Genomic DNA, 12,385 nt, shown 5'->3' with positions numbered 1-12,385 from the left:
CCCAACTGACATACACAGAATGGAATTGAGTATGAAGAAGACGTGGGCAAAATGCATCTCCTAACCTTCTCCAAATGCTGAATCTTGCTTTCTCATATCATCATTCCTGTTCCATTTCCACATTAGGATCCATTATTTGCTCTGGGCTATAGCAGACATTGCAAGAAGAACTCCTACCTTACTTCCTACATCTCTTTTCTTTTAAACTGAGTTCACAATGTAGGTTGCTCGGGGAAGTTAGAGAATCAATCCTACTGCTGCAAAGCTTATCTGCCTGGTAAAGGGCAAAGTCAGTGACATACTAGGAAATGAAAAGCTTGCTCCTACAAGAGGCCCTACAGTTATTAAGAGTTGGGAAAAAGACAAAACTGATATTCTGAGGGAAAAATAATTAGAAGGAAAAAGCCATGGAACTAAGACTATTCCAGCCCACAAATCACTGATGATTTTTTATGTACATAGGGCTAAGCATAGACAGATTTTTGAAGGCACTTCTTGTTCAAAGTGGATTTTAATCACAAAGCTATTACTATAGAGGATATTCTGCCTTCTGAGTATTTTTATTTATGCTGTTTTATTTTTCCTGCTCTAAAACAATCCATATACAGTTAAGTCATACTAATTATCATGCAATAGTAAATCTGCCAAAAATATTGAATAAAAAGTCAAAAGCACCAGGTTCTTCCCTTGGTATGTTTTACAAGAGGAGAGAATCACAAACAAATGAAAAAGTATTGGGTGGCCACGAGTGGAAGTTTATAGGTTAATTTACAGAGCAGTCTAAATCAGGACAACTATCAGATTCTAGTTGTGATTGACAATTCAGTGGTTTTGTTTTCCTGTTCTTTTTTAATGTCCAGAATGTGTATTATTACTTAAGCTAACTGCAGATGGTAAGTGACATCCCAGGTTTCTAAGAAAAATTAATCCATTCACTGAGTTAAAAAAAAAAAAAATTCGTAACACTCTTGTATTGAAGTTCCCTATTATCATTTACAGATTTGATCTTCAGGATGATACCAGTAAGCAGCATCCCTACTTTACAGATAATGAAACAACACATAGGATGGATTAAATTACATGCTGTAAGCTACATATACCACTTGGGACTGAATCAGTATTTAAATTCAAGTCTCCTGAGACTCAGCTTACTGTTCTAAGAGATAAAACTTTACTGTCTGCCCCACATTAGAGTACCTCCATGGGTTTTACAATAGCAGAGTCAGGTCTGACCCACTGCACTGTTCTCATTCTCCTATTAAGCTAGTACACACTCCAATACACGTCAGGACTCTTCAGAGCTGACAATGGCCAACAGCTTTACCAGCTGATTTCCAGACATCAGCATTAAATAGAAGCAAGAGCAATATAGCAGTTAAAAAAGGCAGCAACTAGGACGCTAGATCTCAAAACAGTTTTTTAAAGTGTATAAAAATCATGTGGATGATATTCCTTGAGTTGCCGTCAGCATCTCAAGTTTCCCAAAATACTAATTAATACTAATTAACTAATTCTATTTTAGTGACCTAATAAAACTTTACATTTCTCAGGTGCTCGCAGTAATAAAATTGTGGAGCTCAGCAAATGTTTCTTCTTTCAAAAAAGGTGCATATATAGTATTTTAGAGATGACTGTCAAGTAAGAGGAAAAAGCAGCAGTAAATCATTCAGCACCTGCAATAACTAGATAAGAAAGCAACAATTAATCTTTGGTATTAAAATATTTTGCCTCTCAGAAAAAGCATGAGAACAATTGTGATAATCAACATGAAGAAAGTTTACCACATGCCAAAATAAGTTTACCACAAAATATCATCTGAATCCAATTACTTGCCATGTCGTATAACATTGCCCAGGGCATGAACAAGGCTCCCTTCCTGGTGCAGCCTGAGTTTTTCTTTTCAGAGTGCATAAATGAATATTTTTCCAAACTTCTCTACTTCTCTAGTTTTTCCACAACCCCTTCCCCTCAAATCAAAATCTCTAACACACACAAATGTGGATCCCTATGCAGCAAATAAGAGCTGACTGACTACCAATTTGCTTTTCTTAACTCTCTCTCATGGATATTTAAAAGCAGTCTCCATACTCCTATGGCTCCACAGACCACAGGTGGGGAACCTTCCCTGTGCATCTTTCCTAAGGACTTTTCCATCTTTTGGTTGGCCCCATTTGTAACGTCTGGTTTACCAGATTTTCCAGATCAGTCTCATTTTTTCTCCTTCCCCCCAACCCTCCCAGAACAAGAGACCAGAAGAGCTTTAGGCATCAGGCCAAAATTTCCAGAGGCCCCACAGCCCGGCCAGCGTGCCAACAATCTGTGCGCGCACAGTAAGGACATCTGATGCTCTCGGAACGTGTGGGACTCGCTGCATAGGCAATATGGAACACATATGCACGTATTTCCATCCTAAATCCTCCATAATACACCCCAGACACTTCCCCCTCTTTTTTTCCTGCATAAAGTCAAATGGAGTTGTTGAAACTCTGATGGATCCCAGCATTCGTTATAAATCCATTCCCTTTGATACACCTAATATTTTCCTGTGACATTCGCTTTCAAAGGCATTTTGGTATCTGCTTATACCTTTCACACATTTCCAGCTTCCATAACCATATGCTAGTCTGGAAATCGAATGAGGTGACAGTGCACTGCCCATGCTTTAAATTACAGTTTCTTTATACCTAAATCTTGTTCAGGTTGGTAAATGCGGTTGCCACATGGCCATTTCTGACATTCCTGCTGGCTTATCATCTAGACAAGTGAGGAAAGGTAACTAAGCAATAGAGATTTCTCAGGTTCTCAGATTTATTTTTTCACAATAGATAATCTCATCTTTTTTTCATTAAGCCTTGCTTATGGGGTGGTTGAATGATCAATCTAAAGAACTCTTTTGCCAACAAAATCCAAACTATCTGATGCCATTTATCAAATATGTTATTTCTTTAATTAATGCAAATGGTAAATAGAGGTAAGATAACATGTTCTTATTTGATAGCACTGCTAACTATACAAGCTGCAACTTGATAAAAACCAAGTCCAAATTATGCCACTTCCTTGATATTACGCTACAAGATGCCCCAGAATGAATCATAGTAGAGACTGTCACGTGCTTTCTTAAAAGCCTGTCATGAAAAATAGTTCTTACTACTTACTTTACTGACTAAAACATTCTATTTTGATGTTCCCAGAGTGAAAAAAAAAGGTCTGATTAAAGTCTCCTTTCAAGCTGAAAGTCAGCTTACATTTTCTTGCATTTTGCCACAGTCATTTCCTTTACTTTCCTTAAAATTATAGTGCAGAAGTCTTTACCCGTCAATGAAAGGAGCACTGTATCTTGCCACTTACTTCAACCTTGTTTCTTTAGTATTTTGAGTATAAAGGTATTTTCTGTTGTGCTGGAGACTTTCTATAAGTTCACTAATTTTATTAACATTTCCACCATCACAAGCATTTTACATTTTTGCAGTTAACTTCACCTGAAGCTTGTTCAAGTCACTTCTATTTGCATATTTTACTTCTTTCCTAGAATAATAGAATAATGAACACATGGGAACAGATTCTGCTTTTAAGTTATGGTGCTGGAAATGTAGACCAACTTCCACAGGCTACAATAAATTTAATACAGATTTGTATTGGAGTAACAGAAAAGAAAGTGACCTTTGGCTTCTATACCACCATTTTCCCAATTTGTATTCATCTGGTAAATTAATTGCTTGTAACTCTGGTAAGCAGATCATATAAGAAACTTTATTAACAAGTAGGGCTTAGATTATAAACTAAATATTATTCCCCATGGAACCCTAACATGGACTTTTTACTATCCTTTTAACACACAGAAAGTAAAAGCTATTTCTGCTTTTCAGCAACATATTTTCCTGACTCCTCTATCTCTTTAAAACACGATGTTATATACGTGATGAACAACTATTTGTTCTGCAGGCAAGTAAATGAAAAGTAAACTAATTCATTATGATAAAGGAACAAATCAAATAAAGGGGAAAAAACTACCTCTGAAATAATGAAACAGGCTTATACATTGTTTTGTATAATTCTAAGCCGACTGTATTTAGTCCAATTTTTCCCCGAAGTTGAACCCACAAAATGTAACTAAGACCAGATCCAGAAGACAGACAAAAGTCCTAAGTGAGAAAAAAGACAAATTCCAACTGCATTCTTTGGTCATGTATGAGAATTATTTACATGCAAGCAGGGATACCTTGCTTTACTACAAGAAAAAAAAAAATTGGACACTAGTTGACAGTGTCCAGGATATTATGAATACACTGCAAATAATTAACATTATATATGAAGCTAAGATAAGGACGAAAGTATTAGATACAGAATACAGAAAACTAAGCCAGTAAAAATGTAAGCAAACATCTGAATTATGTAGCAACTGTTGGACAATGTTGTGTGTTGCAGTAGAGAACTGATGACAATGCATTCCTAGTACATTCAAACACAAATATTTCTCACAATGACAAAATTGGAAGAGAATAGACTAAAGCTGGCATGACATTGCTTTTAGCCTGACTTTACCGATATTTACTAATTATACAAAATTATACATTATATAAAAGGCTCAAAAAATAGCTCCAGAAAATAAGCAGCTATACCAAATAGCCTGTCATTTCCTTTTTCATAAATTGCTATATCTAATCACCTTTCTTTTAAATTATTATTTCCAACTGAAAAGCAGTTAAATAAGAATCTTATATGTGTTACTACTAAAAGTGATACATTTGGACTCCTGAGAATTATATAATGTTAGGAGACGAGAAAATTACATTTCTTGCACAGAGATTTAAGAGAGAGCTTTAAGAGTTGTGTCCTCTGCCAAGAACATTAGAATTCAAGTTAAACTCTCACTAGTGTGCTTACCTCATTAAGATTGCCTTAAGTGCACATAATGCCAGAAGCCAAACACAAGTCTGGACTCATAAACTGCATGAACATCACCACTGTCACCCTTCACCACTTCTTCCTTTGCCTTAAAGCGGCACATCGATCACCTCCAGGTACCTTTATTCTCTTCTCTTCAGTCATGTGGTCTTCTAACCCTTCTCTCAGCCTACCTATCTCACCTTGCAACTTTCCTTGTTTTCATTTCCATATTTTTTGCTTTGCTGCTCAAATAGTTTTGAGTGCTTTCGGCACCCACACTGCACACCAGGGACTACATCACCCGTTCACACCCCTCCTGGGAATTCACTGGTGTGGGTCTGATACAAGAAATAAAAGCCTCAGAAATAATCAACTATGAGCAAAACCAGATCTCTCTGAAGCAGCAGCATCCTCAAAATTTTCACAGGGACTCCTTGTCTATGTTTTATTATGGACTACAGATCCCTCAGGGCAAGAGCCAAGTAATTTATGACATAATCAAAAAAACCAACAGCATTATACTAATTCATTCTTCAAAGAGATATCTTGAGATAATGGTACATGTCACCACCTAAATCTGCAAAAAATATGCTACCTATAATAGGTAACTGTCAGTTAAGGTGACTTCCCAGTACCACACAGGCAAGTCACTCAGTAATCTGGTCCCCTCACATCCGTGTTTCACAAATCAGCATAGTCAGGGCAGTTTAAGCATCTAATTTACAGGCCTTTAAGGTAATCCTGTTGGTAATTTTGTCCAAGGATAAAAATGCATGTTACTTGCCTGCAAGACTGAACAGTCTTAACAGTTCCTGCACATTCAAGGCAAGACCAACAAAGCTAGCAGCATTTTGCCCAACTCAGGTCCTCCTGCATTGGAGGATTCCAAATGGAAGAGAAGAGCAATAAAAAAATGTGAAGCACAAGTCCATATCAAAGAAGTCAAGTGACAGTTCATTCATTTTTTTAAAACCTTTTGCTGTATATTATAGTTTGATAAACAGGAGTTATTTGAAAAAGCCAGACTGTGAGACTTAATTAAAAGCGTTGGTGCACCCAACTGAACATTCAGCTGAGATGCTAATACAGCACAGTGTTTTGTACCTCTCTGAACAAAGGCCCACGTAGCATCTCCAAAAACGGGAAAATGCCTGCAACTGCCAAGAAAGCTCCCCCTGTACCCATAGGAACAATTTAACCCCTTAAACAGAGGAACACCATTTCCTTTGCAGTTCTCTTCAATATATCATCATGCAGACGGGATACCTCCTGTGCACCTCAGTGATTTTAGTCTCTGAACAGGTAGGCACCAAGGCTGACTCTGCTTATGGAACTTACTAAGGGGAAAGGAAGACAAGAGCCTGGCCACCAGCATTTCCTGAACACGGAGCTTTATCAGCCGTGAGGAGTGACTGATCTGCAGATGGCACACAGCTCAGGAGACTGCCCTTCTCCTTAGCAAGCCACACACTTCATACAAGCATCTGGACATACAGCATCTTCAGAGAATGCCACCTTAACAACAATAGCTCTTTCCCTTCTGAAGGTTTATAAGATTATAAGATTTCTGAGCTCATATCAGAAAGCCATATAAGTCAATGCAAAGAATATTTTTATTTTAAAAACAAAACAAACAACACATTTAAAGTGTCTAACATTAACCTTAACTCATATTGAAAAATGAACTCCTCGAAGTTTCAATTTGGATTCAACTTTTACAGATTGCATCATGCTCCATCTGCTGCTTCTTCAGGATAAAAAACTAGCTGGTCAGTTGATCATCTTATCTACTATAACGCTGCCCTCCTTTACAAAACTCAGAGGTAAACACCTCCTTCTTCCACAGAACTTACCAATGGCCTTTGTGTAATGTCTGGCTCCAAGTAACAGCTCTGGAGCTCTGTACCAGAATGTTACCACAACTGGATCCAAGTCTGCCAATGGCTTCAAAGGAGAGTTGAACAATCTTGCAAAACCCATATCAGCTGGGGGAGGAGAAGGAAGAAAGAAAAAAAAAAGGAAAAAAAGGAAAAGAACATTTAGAATTTTAATAAAAACAAATGAGAATTTAACAGTATCAGCAAAAACCAATTATAATAAAAGCTCAAAAGCATTAAAACTTAGAAATCAAAGTTTCTGAGAAAGCAACAAGTTACTCATAACAATAATGGGCCAAATTTATGTAAGGCTAAATTCCATTTACTTCATTTATAAAACTATGAAGGATGATGTTTGACTTAAGTCTTTTCATCACGGTACTGTAAAACTTTACATAACACAGATACCTATTTATTTAAATGGAACTGTAACAGAAACCTAGTTAACCGAAGTCAATAGTAGTAGGTCTCTAATGTACGTTTTCTCTTTTATTTTTATGTATGTTTACAAAACTGTGAGCCCTTGTGACTGCTATATATTTACCCAAAGCACAAAACCAAAACGTTTGCAGTGTTTTGCACTATTTTTCAAAATATGCCTTCTACTTACGAGGAGGAACAAACAACTGAACTGAATCAGGAAAATGTTTTTAACTGCGAATACCTAAATCAGTGAATGTCCACTCCTATGCAGGTGTATTTTACATGTAAGCATTCATTTTATATAACTAAAAAATTCTCTCTAGAAACCACCTTGTAAGTAAAATTAAGAAATGCCAGATGGGAAAGTACAAAGTTTGGATATATTCAAAACCACACATTTTAATCCAAGTCTGAAAGTTATCTTTTACACAACCTCACCAAAATCTTTCTGCTTCCAAACTCATGAAATGCCAAGTATAATTTTCTTGCAGTCAACTCAAGTAATACAAGCATATGAATCAAAAATGGTTAGCTGAACATTTTCAAATACAACAGAAGTTGATGAATAAAAAAGAGGTTTCTGTATACTACTTCTTTCTTGATGATTGCCACATGCTTTATTGAAAAAAAAGTTTATATCCACATGACTAAGGCTTACAATCTGCACAGGTAATTAGGTTTCCCACCTTGTTGCTGAATAGCCTTTTGCACAGCAAACTTTTGGACTTCTACAAACATGTGCATTGGTGTTATTTATATAAAAATAATTCAGAACTAATAAGAACTAACACAATTTATAAGTAACAATGTTATACTAACTAGTCATAGTAGAAGTCAAAAGAACCCTGGCCATGGTCATTGTTATACGTGCTCATTACTTTCTTCTTTTTTACAGATGCATTTATCTCACCAAATATCCTCGGCAAGCTTTATAAATGTCTAATAATATGTTTGGAATCGCTTAAGCTTATAAACTCAGTGAATGACATTTAAAATTGAACTAGATATTGTGCATACATGGACTCAAAAAATAATGAAGATTTCTTTCTATCTTACACTGAAGATGCATTTTTTTAATTAATTCCTTAGATGTGCAATGGAATTTTCTCAAAATGTTTACCTATTTTCACCCTTCCTCTTTCAGGACCTTCACCCATTACCAGAATGTTTGCTGGTTTCTGGAAAACAAAAAGCAGAACATTTAGTTGACTAGCCTTTGATGATTATCTTCAAGAACAATAAAAATACACAGACATATTTTATAATGAAAACATTTCTATAAATACCCTTAGAAGTATAAAATTACCATATCTTTATGTTTTTCTGACATTCAGTTTTCATCCCTGGCTACCAATTTCACAATTAGAAAAACAGCAAGGTACTTTGACATTTCACAGTAAGAAATACAATCTTTAATTAAATTTGCATTTCCATTTTACCTGAATGATCACGTTCATTCATGAGACCGTCTTCTACAGGGAAGTTTTAGACAGGGCTAACATCTATGTTACACATCAATAATCTGGCAAGAACTACTTTTGTTAGTGTAACTCATTGAAAATTATGCCATATCTTGGTATGCAAATGCATAGATGAGAGTTGCTTTTGTTATCATCACATACAACTACATTTTTTAGAGCTGTGCTTGGTTTTAGTGTATGAATGATAAAAAACACATTGGCAAAAGCATATTTTTTTCCCCTCAAAGTTGGATTTCATGTTAAGAGAATTCACTTAAAACAGTATACAGAGTCAGCTACATCCATAAGCTTTTAACAGTGTAGACAGCAGCTTTACGAGTAGAACAAAACCTTTATAGGCATTTTATGCAATCTGCAGTTGTTCATAACCAGCCGCTTGTGAACACCATATAAAATCTGCACATGACATCATGGCAATTGTTCTGCAATTAGGATCTAGGTTCCCTCCGACATCAATAGTCATTCCTTGGAAGCTTTTCCCCTATTGTGTTAACAGCTGTAAAGAAGTAAACAAGATTGAAAACATTAAGTGATTTGAATGAAGAGATGCATAACAAAGTTTCAAAGCGGAATTTTTGGAAGGTTCATACAAACATTAATTATATTTAAAATCCCTAATGCCTGAAGAGGTCTGCTTGAGCAGGATTTGTTCAAGAATCTGAACAAGATGTCCAAAAAGCCAACACCAGAATCTCAATTTCTCAGTTCCTAACACTTGCAACTACTTACCTAAAATGAGACACTCGAACTAGGATTTTACTGATTTGGCTCAAATTGGAAATTCTTAACTTTTTATTGCCTCTTTTACTCCTCCTTTTCTAATCTCGGGATAATGCTCAACAACATCCCTGACTTCTTATTCCCCAACATATTTTTGGAACCCTTCAGGAGGGAATATGCACTCCCTTCTTGGAGAACGCAACAACTATTTTAATTGATCACCAACAAATCTACAAAAGATAAAGATGATGCTTGTTCTTAGCTAATATCTAGTAATAATGAAATCAACACTTCAAGGCAACTGGTTGAACTCTGGTTTTACATTTAAGTACTACTCTGAATTAAATATTCTGTGGAACAGATCAATCCCATTCCGCATATTCAGAAACCAGGCAGCAAGTGAAGCAAGCAACTTCACACTACACTTTACCTCTTTTCAAAATCACATAGCAAAAATTGTGCCAACCAGGATATCGCCTCTCGTCCTGTCACTGGATAGCACTGAGAATAGTCTGGCTCAATTTTCCTTATTCCTGCTTATCAGGCATGTATCAAATATTGGTAAAATCCTCCCCGAGCCATTTCTTCTTGAGGCTGAACAGTCCCAGTCCCTCTGTCAGAAAGACACCCTGAACCCTAGGCAACTGAGTGGCCCTATATATACAGGATATACACTACGTTAGAATCTATGGAAGCAAAGAACTTGTCCGTTTATGTATTTTTAAGCCAGAATCTTTTGAAGAGATGTTGTTTCATTTAAAATTTAAATCTGTACAAATATTTAATCCACTGAGGATGAGAACTGTGCTCAAGCAGCCAGCAGAGAAGCATGCTGACTTATAAATTTACCAGGTTACATATCCATTAGCTCTTGTAAATCTCTCTGAGAGATTCATGGAGGGGAAGAGAGAGGGAAAACAGAGAAGGAATAAAGTGTGAAACAATTGAAAACTTAGTCCTATTTCCCAAAGAGCAAATGCTTCTCCTGAGGCACCACCACCAATGTGGAGATGACAGCACTTCATGGATGGCATCCTGATGCCCACAAGATCCTCCTGATCTGCAGATTGCTGCCTCAGTAACAGCTCACATTGTGGCGGCTTCCCACGAGGTGAGAAGTCTTCACTCAAGCCTAATTCAGGGGGAGAACGGACGCAAACTTGCTTTTTATTTCCCACACGAGCAAATAACTGCTTGGTTATCAACTACTAAGAAGACACAAACTTTCTGAGTTCTTGATAATCAGAGCAAATTGCAAACTGTATGCACACTGAACCAGTCGAAGAGTAACACTAACCTGATAGGACCTATCTTTCTGAGATGAGACAAATGATATCCAGATTACAGTCTAGTATGATACAGTTACTGGGCAGCTGCAAAAATCAGATTAAAGAGTGTGAATCCGAGAAATTAAAAAGCCCTGTACCTTACATGTGTTCAGGCTACATGCAAGTTAATTCCAGTCTAGTTCCCGAAACACATCTTATGCTGTCCACGTGATGAAGAAAAAGGGATTCTAGATGGAAGAAAACACGAAGGCCCAAGCAACTAAGGGATCAAACTCTGACACATACTTAAGGTAAATCATGTCTCTTCCTGAGAGGACAGAATTTTATTCAAGAAAGCTTGGGAAGCCCTGCTTAAAATTATTAACTAACTCCTAAGTAAAGGGTGAGGGAATTTAACAAGGACTACACTTCTGAGCCAGTTAAAACCCAATTAATACCCTCACTATTTTCCTCAAACTCCCCCCTTGCTGAGAACACAAAACACCAGCTGGGAAGCAAAGAGATGTTGCTGTGTCTCCACCTATCTAGTTGCTATAGAAACAGCAGAATAAGTAAGAGTTAGGAGTCTCATGTTTAAGATCAGCTATAAAAATGAACAGAGAAATCCCTGCTGAGAAATGTAGTTGAGGTTTGACTGTCTAAAGAATATTTACAAAAAAAGCAAGGTCAACAGCAACAAACAACCTGAAATATCTGCAAAAGGGGATGTAGATGGCAATAATTTAATCGGTTCTTTACAAGAAATAAGCATGGATAATGTATTTACTTTTCTACATCAGTGAGACGGGGGAATAAAGCAATTAAGGGATCCTAGTGGGAGAGAAATGAAAATGTTGGGTTAACAAGTATGTTTTCATAAATAATAGAAGTGCCATGAATGAGACTCATGGACATCCATGTTATCTTAATCAATATGCTTTTTATTAAATATTTAGACAGTAGATTAGAATAAAGGTTGAAGGAAAAGAAAACATCTACGGTTTTGAAAGTGTATAAGGGGCCAAAACAGGAACAACAGCCTAACAATAGATGGCAATACTTTATTTTTAATGGTTATTGTTGTTATCTCCTCAAGTACAGCGGTGACACAATTCTTCAGAGATTTAGTGCAGAATTACATTCCTGTGAGAAAAAGTCCATAGGGACATACCACTTTCCATACACCATTCTTCATTGTTTATATCCAAACAAATGTGTTTCCCTTTTGGAATGTATCACTGAACAAAGAATAATCTGAAATTAAGAGGCTTCTATTGTAAAAGATATTGCAAGTCTTTTAGATAAAAGCTCTCCCCATAATTAAAGAAACTGGCTTGTGATGAGGTCTTTTCAAGTCTCAATTATTTAAAAAAGCAATAGTAAACAGCATAGTGCTGATACATAGACGTGCTTTGAATTCACAACCCAAAACCAAGAGTGGTGGGGATTTCATCTTAGCTTTTAGCACACTGCTCTACAATAGACAAAGTTCCTAAATGAGACGACAGTGTTCCACTCCATGGGCACAGCTCAGAAGACCACTGAGCCTTTAAGTTCAAGATTACGAGAGCTGCAGATGGTTCACAGAAATTTGCAAACAAAGCTTTTGCTCTTCTCATCCACAAGGAAAGGTAGGCACTTTCCTGCCTTAAGTCAATGCTACAAACCCAAACATTGTTTGGAGATTAATATACTGGCACACTGGTACTAACGCTTTTGATAACAATTG

At 36.6% G+C, this 12,385-nt stretch overlaps 1 protein-coding gene across 3 annotated transcripts in view; it reads right to left on the bottom strand.

Moving 5' to 3' along the window:
• Window positions 1-12,385, bottom strand: part of CDK19 (cyclin-dependent kinase 19) — a 117,907-nt gene that overhangs the window by 25,627 nt on the left and 79,895 nt on the right. For all 3 annotated transcript variants that reach the window (XM_014964657.1, XM_014964656.1, XM_014964658.1), the window contains 2 exons: window positions 8,308-8,365; window positions 6,741-6,872 (listed from right to left, as the gene is read on the bottom strand). In XM_014964657.1, coding sequence (XP_014820143.1) covers window positions 6,741-6,872; window positions 8,308-8,365 — 190 coding nt within the window. The remainder of the gene's footprint in view (window positions 1-6,740; window positions 6,873-8,307; window positions 8,366-12,385) is intronic.

This window comes from Calidris pugnax, unplaced genomic scaffold (assembly GCF_001431845.1).
Source record: "Calidris pugnax isolate Ruff unplaced genomic scaffold, ASM143184v1 scaffold219, whole genome shotgun sequence".
In the NCBI taxonomy this organism is placed as follows: Eukaryota; Metazoa; Chordata; class Aves; order Charadriiformes; family Scolopacidae; genus Calidris; species Calidris pugnax.
Note: the sequence above shows the minus strand (reverse complement) of the source record. Positions and strands in the feature narration are given on the sequence as shown.